The sequence below is a fragment of the Lissotriton helveticus genome, chromosome 11 (assembly GCF_964261635.1).
Source record: "Lissotriton helveticus chromosome 11, aLisHel1.1, whole genome shotgun sequence".
Classification (NCBI taxonomy): Eukaryota; Metazoa; Chordata; class Amphibia; order Caudata; family Salamandridae; genus Lissotriton; species Lissotriton helveticus.
Genome location: NC_136072.1, coordinates 324085994 through 324098398, shown reverse-complemented (window position 1 = coordinate 324098398; position 12405 = coordinate 324085994). Strand labels below are relative to the sequence as shown.

Genomic DNA, 12405 nt, shown 5'->3' with positions numbered 1-12405 from the left:
ACATTACAATATAGGTTGACTGCAGTGAAGGCATCCCATCTCGTCAAATCCAGGACGGTTTGTATATGGCAAAAATTGTGCAGTCAATGCAGCAGTAGCGCTTGTGCATTGGGCGCCCTATGCAGCACCAATGAGACATCCCTTTCCCATGCTCCCGCGACTTGTCGTACCAGAAATGGGTATTGCGAGGGCGTTTGAGATCCCATCATGAGTCATCTCTGTAGGCTATTTTACCATCCCATATCTGCCATAAGATCTTGCTCTACGTTTGGGCCCTCCACACACCAGAGTGCTGCATATTTGAGGAAGGCAACGATGTAGTAAAGCTGAAGATCTGGTAGACCCAGTCCCCCCGTTCAGTGTCCAATTTTAGAATCACCAGTTTAGCCCTACTGTGTTTTGTAGCCTAAACAAGTGATATCAGGAGGCTCCAGGGTCTCCAAGGCAGATCTAGGGATGATGCAAAAAGAATTTTGCAAGGTGTACCAGCTGCGTGGTAAGAGCACCATCTGCTTGTCCCATGATGGATAGAGGGATGCGAGTCCAGAAGTCGATAGATGACCGTAAACCTGTGAGCACTGCCTCCCTGTTCAGATCATATTGCTCCTCCGCTGTCTGTGCTACCTGGATCTCCAGATAGGGAAAGTGGGTAAATTTCCACTTGAACTCAGTTGAGGGGAGGTCGGCTGCGTCTGTGTTTGTGAGCGTTGCAAGTGGAAACACGGTTGATTTTAGTTTATTGACTCTCAGTCCAGACACTTCGCCAAAACTTCCAATGTAACCGCCGCACTGAGTCCCTTGCTTTGGTTATAAGTGAGACTGGGGAGTATGAGATCCTTCAAAAAGTGGTCTTGGGTGTCAAGGGTCGCCCGTCTCCTCTCTACACACAATGGATAAATGGGCATGTAAGAGGGCATTAATACTGTTTTGGGTAGAGGTATAACTACCATCTGGTTTTGAGAGTAAGTATAATCGGCTTGTTCCCCTCTCTATTGAGCAATTGGCGGTATTCGTGGCGCGCCATACAATCTAATCTGTCCCAGATATTGCCTACCCTGGACTGGGCTTGCAGTAGCGAATCTGCTAACAAGCTTTCTAATGACCAGTCCCCCATACTAAAATTTTTATATAAACTTTGCGTAGCTGGAGACCATATAAAATCCATATAGCCACTGAAGCTTCTCATAGCCATGACAATGGTTAGAATATGTATTGCTGCAGCTTGGCTGTATCCCCTGGCACCCAGGTTTCAGCACTGGTTAGGGAGGCTATTAGCCACCTATAATTTAGAAAAGGGAGTATATGAAAAAAAGGGTTTGAGAGCAAGAAGTTTGGGGGAAAACATTTGGACCCCCATCATAAGATGGAAAGAAGGAGACTAAATGTATATAGACTACCACTGGCATTTCTGCAGAACATTGTAAAGATAAATGTTTAATACACCAGGTTACCTGTAATTGTCTCCTATATCGAATTGCTCATCCTGTAACCTGTTTAATTTGTAACCTTTTTTTTTCCTTTTTCTTCTTCCTTGCCGCAGTTTTATGCTGTTATATTTTCCATATGTTTAACCCTAAGATCGTAATTTGCCTTCTTTTCCATCCTCATGTAACTTGTATGTTTTTAATTTGCTGGGGTTCAAATAAAACAAGCATAGGCATAGCCAATAGGTCTTGCTTTTGGGACCTTATAAGTATTTAGTTTTGCAGCACAATATCCTTGGTGCAACAACATCAGCTGTTGCATGGCTAAACCTTGTACCTTATAAGTGTTTAGCCATGCAACAGTTGATGTTGTTGCCCCAAGGATATTGTGCTGCATAACTAAATACTTATAAGGTCCTACAAGCGAGACCTATTGGCTATGCCAATGCTTGTTTTATTTCCTACCTTCTGCTTTGTAGTATCCTTTTCTTATGCATGTGCTGCATACATTGTTGCTTTTGGAGAGGGTTCATTGTTATTCTGAATATTTTTTTGAAGTTGATGGGCTGCCATGGTCAATTAAAATGAGTTTTAGAATCCTTGACTCCTCCCATGGTGGTAGTTTAGCACTAACGTACCCTTCCTGTTCGGCATCAGGCCAGGTAAACGATTAAATGAAGTCCACCACCTTCTGACCGAACAGTCAGTGTGCACGTTTGGTGTTACAATGGAACCGCTGTTATGTAATGCAAAGAGACTGAAAGCATCAATGTTGCAACTGGACAGGCATGCTCTTTTAATTCCGGCTTTCCAAACGCCCTCTCCCCGCAAAAAACAATGTCAAATGGACCCAGAGGAATGACTGTGCCAGTTTCTTGAGGGCACCAATAAGCACCTCTGGCTTCTCTGAATCGGGAACAGTGAAAGAATGGCGGGCGGTGGGGCTGTGTGTGGGGGGGAGAGAGAGAGAACACCCCTTGTCCCTTAATGTGGAAGGATCTTAAAAAGGAGAACACAGGCAGAGGAAAAGAGGGAGAGCGGCAGCGCCACAGATAAAGGCAGTGATAATGAGAGACGACGGTGAGAGGGCGAGAGAGCGAAGGTTGAGAGGGCGAGAGAGCGAAGGTTGAGAGGGCGAGAGAGCGAAGGTTGAGAGGGCGAGAGAGCGAAGGTTGAGAGGGCGAGAGAGCAAAGGTTGAGAGGGCGAGAGAGCGAAGGTTGAGAGGGCGAGAGAGCGAAGGTTGAGAGGGCGAGAGAGCGAAGGTTGAGAGGGCGAGAGAGCGAAGGTTGAGAGGGCGAGAGAGCGAAGGTTGAGAGGGCGAGAGAGCGAAGGTTGAGAGGGCGAGAGAGCGAAGGTTGAGAGGGCGAGAGAGCGAAGGTTGAGAGGGCGAGAGAGCGAAGGTTGAGAGGGCGAAGGTTGAGAGGGCGAGAGAGCGAAGGTTGAGAGGGCGAGAGAGCGAAGGTTGAGAGGGCGAGAGATCGAAGGTTGAGAGGGCGAATAATACAGACAACTGGGAGGCACGCATGGGCAGGAAAGGGAAGGAAACAAGACATGCGGCCGCGAGATGCGCTCTGTGGTGGGGGAGGGGCATAGCGAGGCGCTTGGGAGAGCAAGCAAGAGAAAAGCCAGATGGTGCCTGATCGCGCGCTGTAAGGGTGCCGCGAGGAAAGCTAGATGGCGGCTGTGCGCTTGCCTGCGCACGTAACCGCAAGCTTTAGGTCACAAGCAAAAGCTTGAGGTCGGATTTCTAAAGCCCACTCACTAAATGTCTTGCCAGATCAGCGAGACCTAAAAATAAATGTAAACAATCATTGGAAATGCAATAGGTCTCGGATATATTTGAGTTACTGCTAATGGCATTGTAAATGGCAATGTCTTTTAGCCATGTGTTATGGAGTGTATGCATGTGGTGTGTAATGGAATTATGTGGTTTGGATTGGAATTGTTCAACCTGCACACTCACAAACTGTTCACCTTGCACACTCACAAACTGTTCACCTTGCACACTCACAAACTGTTCACCTTGCACACTCACAAACTGTTCACCTTGCACGCTCACAAACTGTTCACTCTGCATGCTCACACACTGTTCACCCTGCACGCTCACACAATGTTCACCCTGCACGCTCACACACTGCTCACCCTGCACGCTCACACACTGCTCACCCTGCACGCTCACACACTGCTCACCCTGCACGCTCACACACTGCTCACCCTGCACGCTCACACACTGCTCACCCTGCACGCTCACACACTGCTCACCCTGCACGCTCACACACTGCTCACCCTGCACGCTCACACACTGCTCACCCTGCACGCTCACACACTGCTCACCCTGCACGCTCACACACTGCTCACCCTGCACGCTCACACACTGCTCACCCTGCACGCTCACACACTGCTCACCCTGCACGCTCACACACTGCTCACCCTGCACGCTCACACACTGCTCACCCTGCACGCTCACACACTGCTCACCCTGCACGCTCACACACTGCTCACCCTGCACGCTCACACACTGCTCACCCTGCACGCTCACACACTGCTCACCCTGCACGCTCACACACTGCTCACCCTGCACGCTCACACACTGCTCACCCTGCACGCTCACACACTGCTCACCCTGCACGCTCACACACTGCTCACCGTGCACGCTCACACACTGCTCACCCTGCACGCTCACACACTGCTCACCCTGCACGCTCACACACTGCTCACCCTGCACGCTCACACACTGTTCACCCTGCACGCTCACAGATTAACCCTGCACGCTCACACACTGCTCACCCTACACACTCACACTTCACACTCACAACTCTGCACTCGCACTGTGCACTCGCACTCTGCACTCGCACTCTGCACTCGCACTCTGCACTCGCACTCTGCACTCGCACTCTGCACTCGCACTCTGCACTCGCACTCTGCACTCGCACTCTGCACTCGCACTCTGCACTCTGCACTCTGCACTCGCACTCTGCACTTGCACTCTGCACTCTGCACTCTGCACTCGCACTCACAACTCTGCACACTCACTCTGCACACTCACTCTGCACACTCACTCTGCACACTCACTCTGCACACACACTCTGCACACACACTCTGCACACTCACTCTGCACACGCACTACTCTGCACTCACTACTCTGCACTCACTACTTGCTACTCTGCACTTACTACTCACTACTCTGCACTCGCTACTCTGCACTCGCTACTCTGCACTCACTACTTCCCTCTCTTGACATTCAATGATAGTTGGTGACCGGTCTGAGCGAACCACCTTTTTTCTTTATTCCCTCCCCCTCCGATGCACGACATACTTATTTTTCATGCTGTATTTTTTTTTTTCTTATCTCGGGTTTTGCTCCCCTGCCTGCCTACTATGTAATGCAATCTCCTTCTGTGTTTTTTTTAACTGTGTGTATGTAAAGCGCTCTGATACCTACGGGTCAAGCTAGCGCTATATAAAACTTTTAAAATAAAAAAATAAATAAATAAAATACATGCCAAGTGTGTACGAAAGATGCAGAAATGGGGTGTGTTAACATAAGACATTTGCAGAATGGAATATCAAATTGATACATCGAAAACCTTCTAATGAGTAGAGTTGTGCGTTGGATTTACAATATTTACCCATGCAGTGTATCAGATTTCTTTCGCCCTTATCTACCCACCACCAGCTTAGCCAAGTTTCTCAGGTCCATGAGTAACTGCTCTAGAGCAGGTTTTTTCTTTGCAGTCTTGGACTGGTCTCTTGTTTATCCCACTACTATAAAATCAGAACGACATCCCTGCATGCTAGGAAAAAACTGGCACGGGAGCAGCTAGCTATTCGCGCATGGACCGGGTTAACTTTCCAGCTATGCACCAACCTCCGGTTTAGAAACTAAAAAACCTTTTAAAACGAACTTTTAGATTTTACCTTTCGCACTTCATCCAGCACCACGTCAAAGGATTTCTTGTCCATTGTTGGATATCTGCTAGCGGACTCGCAATTGTTTCAATGGCTCGACAAATCAATATTCTAAGAACGGTGATCAAAAACACGATCATCGAAGACTGTATAAATTAAAATAGACGGCACCCGTGCAGTGCCCTCCTATGTTCGTGGCACATTAGATGCAGGATGCTTCGTTTCTCCAGTCACTAGCCGTGTGGTGCTTAGGTATTCTAGGAAGCAATACAAGAAACTCTAAACGCGTTGCGTTTTTGTATTCATCGGTGCAGGACATTCTTGACAAAAAGCTGGCTCCCTTTCTGGACAATGGACAGCAAAAGCGTTACCAGGGTTTCAAAGCGATGGACACAGAGACTGCTAGCTGTCCGAAAACAAACAGTTCAATGTGGGAACATAAAAACAAAGGCAGCTCTAGGAGAGCGAAGCAGAATGAAGAGGTGAGGGCAGCTGTCAGGATAGAGCTCCAGCACTATCCTTCGTTAAGGTGGTTCCCATTTCCAACTGCATGGCGCGAGACAGAAGGTGCGAAAACACTTTCCAGGAACCACTTTGCTCCAGACTGACAGTGCACGAGAAAATAGCTAGGCCTCTTTGTTTATTACCAGAGTAGTAAAGCAGTTCCCAGACCTGGAGTTAGCTGTGCTTCCGGGTTGCGTAGGCGGCTGCAAGTGGGATTATCACCCATATTCAGCGACCGAACATTCGGCACAGTAAGAAAGCTATCACTACAGTGCAGCACGTATATATCAAGCGTACAAGAAATTACATTTCACTCTTTGTCCAATGCTGAAACGTATTAAAAAATATATATGTTCGTGTTATTTTTAAGTGATGCAAGCAAGAACATTATGTTTGACTACTTTCAATTTCTTAGTAAGTATTTGGAATTAAACAGAATATGAGATTGTCGATCAAAGTGACAAAAAAATACTACATATAGGTATCTAATGTAGACTTAAGGCCAGTGATCACAGCAGACCCCCTTCCAATATGGCAGCCTACCTCACCAGAAGCGTCGGTGGACGCCTACAGCAAAAGTAAATAAACAAGCACGGAATCGAAACCGGCCGACGCGGGAATCGAAACCAGTGGTGCGCGCGCACCAGAGGAGCGGGGGCAAGGGATCGCGATGACACGCCGAGACGAGGTAGGAGATGTGTGTGTGTAAGGGGGGGGGTTCTGTGTGTGTATGCGCCGCGGCGGGTGAGGGGGGGGGAGTCTGTATGTGTGTGTATGCGCGGCGGGGGGGGCTGTGTGTGTGTGTGTGCGCGCGCGTGTGTGTGTGTGTGCGTGTGAGTCTGCTTCCAAGGAGCCATGGGAGATAGGAAGCGCGCGCGACCTGATCCCAGTTACAAGGTTGCGCGTGCACCTCACTTGTCTCCTATCTCCCTTGACTCCTGGAAACCGAGAATGATTACAATAGAGTCTCGGAACGACAGATCGCTTTGCGATCTGTTCGCAGTTCCGAGACCTAAAAAAAGTACTGAAGCTTCTCTTTTTGGAGCTGGTGGTAGAGTATGGGCTTGCCTTTAATGTATAGTATTTTTATAAATATCTTCAACTGTGTAGCTTTGTAATAGTTTGACAGGGGAATTAACTCACTAATGTATTATCTGGCATTTCGTCAGAGTGCCAGGAGTTGGCATGTTGCTCTGATCTATAACCGGTTGAGAAGGTCAGTCAGCCCGTGAAACTGGAATCTGAGCTTCAATTTGCAATGTGGAGTACAGTTTCTTTTTTACATGTTCAATCGTAAATATGTCATAGATTTTCATATTTAATCGGCATTTGCTTAAACACAACATTATATCAAAAGGGAATACTTTCGTGCAAAACCAACTAATCAAACCTTTATGGAATGTGACTTGTGCATGTGTTTGTTACATCTCTGCATCACCGCTGTACTTCTGGTGTCTTTGGCTTGTCTCTTTGAAGCTTAGCAATGCTCTATTCTCTACACGTCTACTGCTCTACAAGGCCTAATCTCCCACCTATCCTTTGCCTCTGCGCTACTTTATCTGCATATTTTCTCAGAGATGTGTCCTTGCAATGAAGGTCTGCAACTTTCAATTTCTGCTTTGTCTAATTCTAGTCCTCTATTCTACCAAAGCTTTTGTCTGTTTCCATTCCTCCAGGTCCTGTCTGAATTCATATTTTCTATTCTACTAGCTTAGGCCTGTATTTCTCCTTTAACACGTACATCTGTACACGTGTTCCTGCTGACGGATGCTTTGGCATGAGTCTGCCCTCTTAATTTTTTATTTTTTTTGTAAGATTCACCCCTGTAGTTGATTTTTTTTGTTTTTGTTGGGGGAATGTATTTATTTGCATTTTCTTGATCACATTACAAGACCACAGCGAATATACAAAACTTCTTGATTCAGTTTTCTTTACAGATCTAGCGTAATAATACAATATTAGCATGGAAATAATCAACAGTAACGAAAATTGCCTGTCAACGGAATCCCTCCTCCCTCCTCTCTGCATATTACGCCAATTCCCTGAACTACTGCGAGTCTTTGAGTGTCAAACCATAATAGGTAATATTTTCCAAAATTTCTTAGGGCACCCCCTCGCTTTGTACGTTGTTTTATCTACCCACATATACATGTCCTTCACCTTCCGCCATTCCTCTAGTGTCGGATTACTCGTTGCTCCCCAGGCCTTTGCCATGTCTTTTTTGGCTACAACCAGACCCAGTTGAAGGAACGTCAGTTTTACTTTAGAGAGGTCCATCTCCGTGGGAATACCCAACAGAATGAATACGGGGTCTGGGGGTATTTGTGCATTCAATACAAGTTCTAATTCCTTCAGAAGTTTGCCCCAATAGAACTGTGCCTGTGCGCATCCCCATACAGTGTGGAAGAAGGTTCCTTTCATAGTTTTACATTCCAAGCAATTGGGGTACTCGGCTCTACCCATCTTATACAGTCAAGCTCTAGCATAGTACATTCTGTGTAAATATTTAAACTGGATCAATCGCAGCCTCGATCTAATGGCCACCTCCCCGGGGTGCATCAGGGCCATTTCTCAGTCCAGAGCTGGGAAATGGCCCTGGGGTGTGCCAGAAGAAATTTTGGAAAATATGGAAGCCATGGCTTACCTATTATGGTTTGACACTCAAAGACTCACAGTAGTTCAGGGAATTGGCGTTAAATGCAGGGAGGGTGGAGAGATTCCGTTGACAGGCAATTTTCGTTACTGTTGATTATTTCCATGCTAATATTGTATGATTTCGGTATATCTGTAAAGAAAACTGAATCAAGATGTTTTGTATACTCGCCGTGGTCTTGTAATGTGATCAAGAAAATGCAAATAAATACATTCCCAAAAAACAAAAAAAATCAACTACAGGGGTGAATGTTACAAAAAAGAAAAAAAATTAAGTGGGCAGACTCATGCCAAAGCAAACGTCAGCAGGAACACGTGTACAGATGTACGTGTTAAAGGAGAAATACAGGCCTAAGCTAGTAGAATAGAAAGTATGAATTCAGACAGGACCTGGAGGAATGGAAACCGACAAAAGCTTTGGTAGAATAGAGGTCTAGAATTAGACAAAGCAGAAATTTTAAGTTGCAGACCTTCATTGCAAGAACACATCTCTTCGAAAATATGCAGATAAAGTAGCGCAGAGGGAAAGGATAGGTGGGAGATTAGGCCTTGTAGAGCAGTAGACATGTAGAGAATAGAGCATTGGTAAGCTTCAAAGAGACAAGCCAAAGACACCGGAAGTACAGCAGTGATGCAGAGATGTAACAAACACATGCACAAGTCGCATTCCATAAAGGTTTGATTAGTTGGTTTTGCAAGAAAGTATTCCCTTTTGATATAATGTTGTGTTTAACCAAATGATCCCCTCCCAATGCATTCTCAATTTTCGTAGTGGGTCAGGTGTGTTGTTCATGATTGTCTTGTAGGTCCATGAGACCGCTTTCCCTCCTATGTCTCCCAACAAAAGTCTCCCTTCTAATGGAACATATTCTGGGAGGCCCTCCATATCAATACGTTGCGCTCGCCAGGCATGCCTCAGCTGCCGATACTTAAAGTTTTGTCATGTTCATATCATATTCTCGCTGGAGGTGCGGGAACGTCACCAACTCTTTACGATATACTATATCCTTGAGATGGGAGATACCCACCAGATCCCTCTTCTGAAAACCTTTCAACTTGAGAAATTCCTTAAGTCGTGTTCCCACCCAAAGTGGGGTTTCCTTAGTAACCCGGTCTTCCCACTTCATGCGCCTCTCCGCCTTTTTCCATGCCATTACCGCTATTTGTGGTGCCGGTAGCAGTTTTGCAACATCCTTCCCACCGTAAAGGTAATGTGTGTATGGCCTGTGCATGAACTGTGTGTGCCCAAGCGCATATGTTGCATGATACTTTCCCCAAAGGCCCATTCATTATTTACTATCAGGTGAGCCGCCCAATAGTAATCCTGTAGATCCGGCAGGGAAATGCCACCGCTATACTAATTACATAAAAGCTTCCCCAGTGCCACCCTGGAGGGCTTCCCTCCCCAGAGAAATGTCCTTAGAATGTCGTCAATTTTACTGAACACCTCTTCTGGTATCGGATGGTAGGTGTTTTGCATGATGTATAAAAACTTAGGGAGGGTTACCATTTTGAAGAGCGCAGCTCTTCCAAACAGTGTTAGAGGTAGGGTATCGGTCTGCATCTAAACGGAATTCCCCCAATACTCTATACAAATTGCGTTCCTGTGCCAGTTGCCTGTCTAGTGTAATGTGGATACTTAAGTATTTTATCCCAGTTGCTACAACCTGTAGTTGGCTGGGATAAATACTATGTTCGACCTCACGTCCTACCGGGTATACACTTGACTTCTCCCAGTTATTTATATACCCCGCATACCTACCATAGTACTCGCAGCTCTCTATAATATTAGGAAGCGTTATTGCAGGGCATGTGACATGCAGCAGTATGTCGTCGGCATACAGCGAAATACGTTCATCCAGGTCATCCTTATCAGTGACCCGAAAACCGCTTATGTGTGGGTGCGCACGTATAACGCAAGCCAGGGGTTCCAGGGTTTCCAGGACTATTGCGGGTAACCTTGTCTAGTACTCCGTTCGATCGCGAATTTACGGGACGTCACCCCATTGACTCTGACCCTGGCTAACGGTCCTTCATAAAAGAAGAGCTATCCATCTCATGAACTCGGGACCAAATCCCAGTCTCTCTAGTACTGCCATAAGAAACAGCAAGTGAACCGTGTCGAATGCCTTCTCGGCATTGAGGGATAATATGAGATGGGGGTCGGTCCTGTGTTGCACTAACTCCAACCAGTTGTGAGACCTGTCTGAGATTGAGTCTCGTCGACCTGTGAGGCATAAGCCCAACTGGTCCCTATGAATTAGTCCTGTAATGACCGTGGTCAATCTGTTGGCCAGAATTGTGGCCAAGATCTTCGTCTCCACATTTATGAAGGAAATGGGCCTATACGAACCGCACTGCTGTGGGGGTCACCCCTCCTTAGGTATCACCACGATAGTGGCAGTCCTCAAATCTTCGGGAAGTGCCCCCCTTTCCTGCACTTCGAAATACATCTGCAGGAGGTGTGTGCTAACAAGTGCCCCGTGCTGTTTAAAGAGTTCAGCTGGGAGCCCATTAGGACCAGCGGATTTCCAAACGATAATTGCCAAAGAATCATGCCATTTCCAATTTTAAGGTACAAAGTTTGATCTCTCCTCCCCCTTTTGACAGCTGCCTAGGAACTTTATTGCCCATATTTGAATACGCAGACTTTAGTATAACACTGTGTCTGCTCACCTTATGTTTGCCAGTATCTATTCAACCGAGGCAGACGGCATCTCTCTTGGGTGCAGTCCAGGACAGTCAAGAGAAACTCTTGGCTGGCTCTGCCAAATGTTGCCAGGTAAAAGAAAAAGATGGCATGACTTCTGTTGGCAATATAATGCATAGTTTATATAAAGCGCACAGAAGGTCAGTCAGCTCTGTGGAACTGTAATCTGAGCTTCAACCTACGATGTGGCATACAGTTTCTTTTTGACATATGCAGTCGTAAACTCGTCCTGCATTTGCATATTAAATCATTTGCTTAAGCACTTTATATTAAAAGGTAATTCTTTCTGCAAAAACAGCTAATCGCACGTTTATGGAATGCGATTCATAAATGTGCTTATGCTATTTATCTGCTTACCTATGTCTGTGTCCAGAAATTGAGAATTAATGGTAATCCATCTTCTCTAAGCTGAATCAAGTTTATGAGATGGCAAACTGTTTTTATCCATGGATATTAGGGAATTTTCCAAAACAGTCTTTGCAGTAGGACGGGCAAATGTTTTTTGTTTCTTTGATAACCATATTGTTTATTGGTGGTCTCCTCAATTGCTTTGTAGGAGAGATTGAAATATGTATGAATAGTGTTCAACAGGTTCGGAATAAACAGCATTTGATGTACAGGATAGTCAATTGTGATGATTAAATTGTGAAGCCCAGGAAAAACAAGACATGAGGATATATCAATAAATATGTCTCTCCTGCTAATTAATAATTTATGATTTCAAACGTCTGTTTTTGTGAATTTTATCTATTAGTGAGATTCTTGTTCTTTCTTTTTCAGTGGTGATGATGTAAGAGCACCGATTCCACAGAAGCAGGAAGTTCTTGTGGAGCCTGAACCTCTGTTTGGTGGTGAGTTGACTTAAAGCACACTGAAAGTTAAGTTTTTGATTAGATCAGATAGGAGGTAACAGGCAGTGAACCAGATGTGGTACAAAGTAATTTTTCAAACTTTTATAAACTTTTTTAGTCTGGTTTGACAGTGCATGCATCTGGGAGAGCTTTTATCAGTAATATGTCACATTGTTTGCATCTTGTCTCAAATACATACATACTGCACACCACAATAGTACATATGGTTTTGTTGAAGTTTCCATAAAAGAAAAGTTTTTGGGATTCTTAGTAACTTTCTGGAACCAAAACAATACCTATTTGGATTGTGCTTGGCAAGTTTTGTGAAGACCAAGCAGGGAGAGGACAAAGGAG

At 45.6% G+C, this 12405-nt stretch overlaps 1 protein-coding gene across 1 annotated transcript in view; it reads left to right on the top strand.

Annotated features, from left to right (window-relative positions):
• UBXN7 (UBX domain protein 7) overlaps positions 1-12405 on the top strand; it is a 701503-nt gene that overhangs the window by 115326 nt on the left and 573772 nt on the right. Inside the window, exon 3 of the mRNA XM_078665644.1 lies at positions 11981-12051. Coding sequence (XP_078521770.1) covers positions 11981-12051 — 71 coding nt within the window. The remainder of the gene's footprint in view (positions 1-11980; positions 12052-12405) is intronic.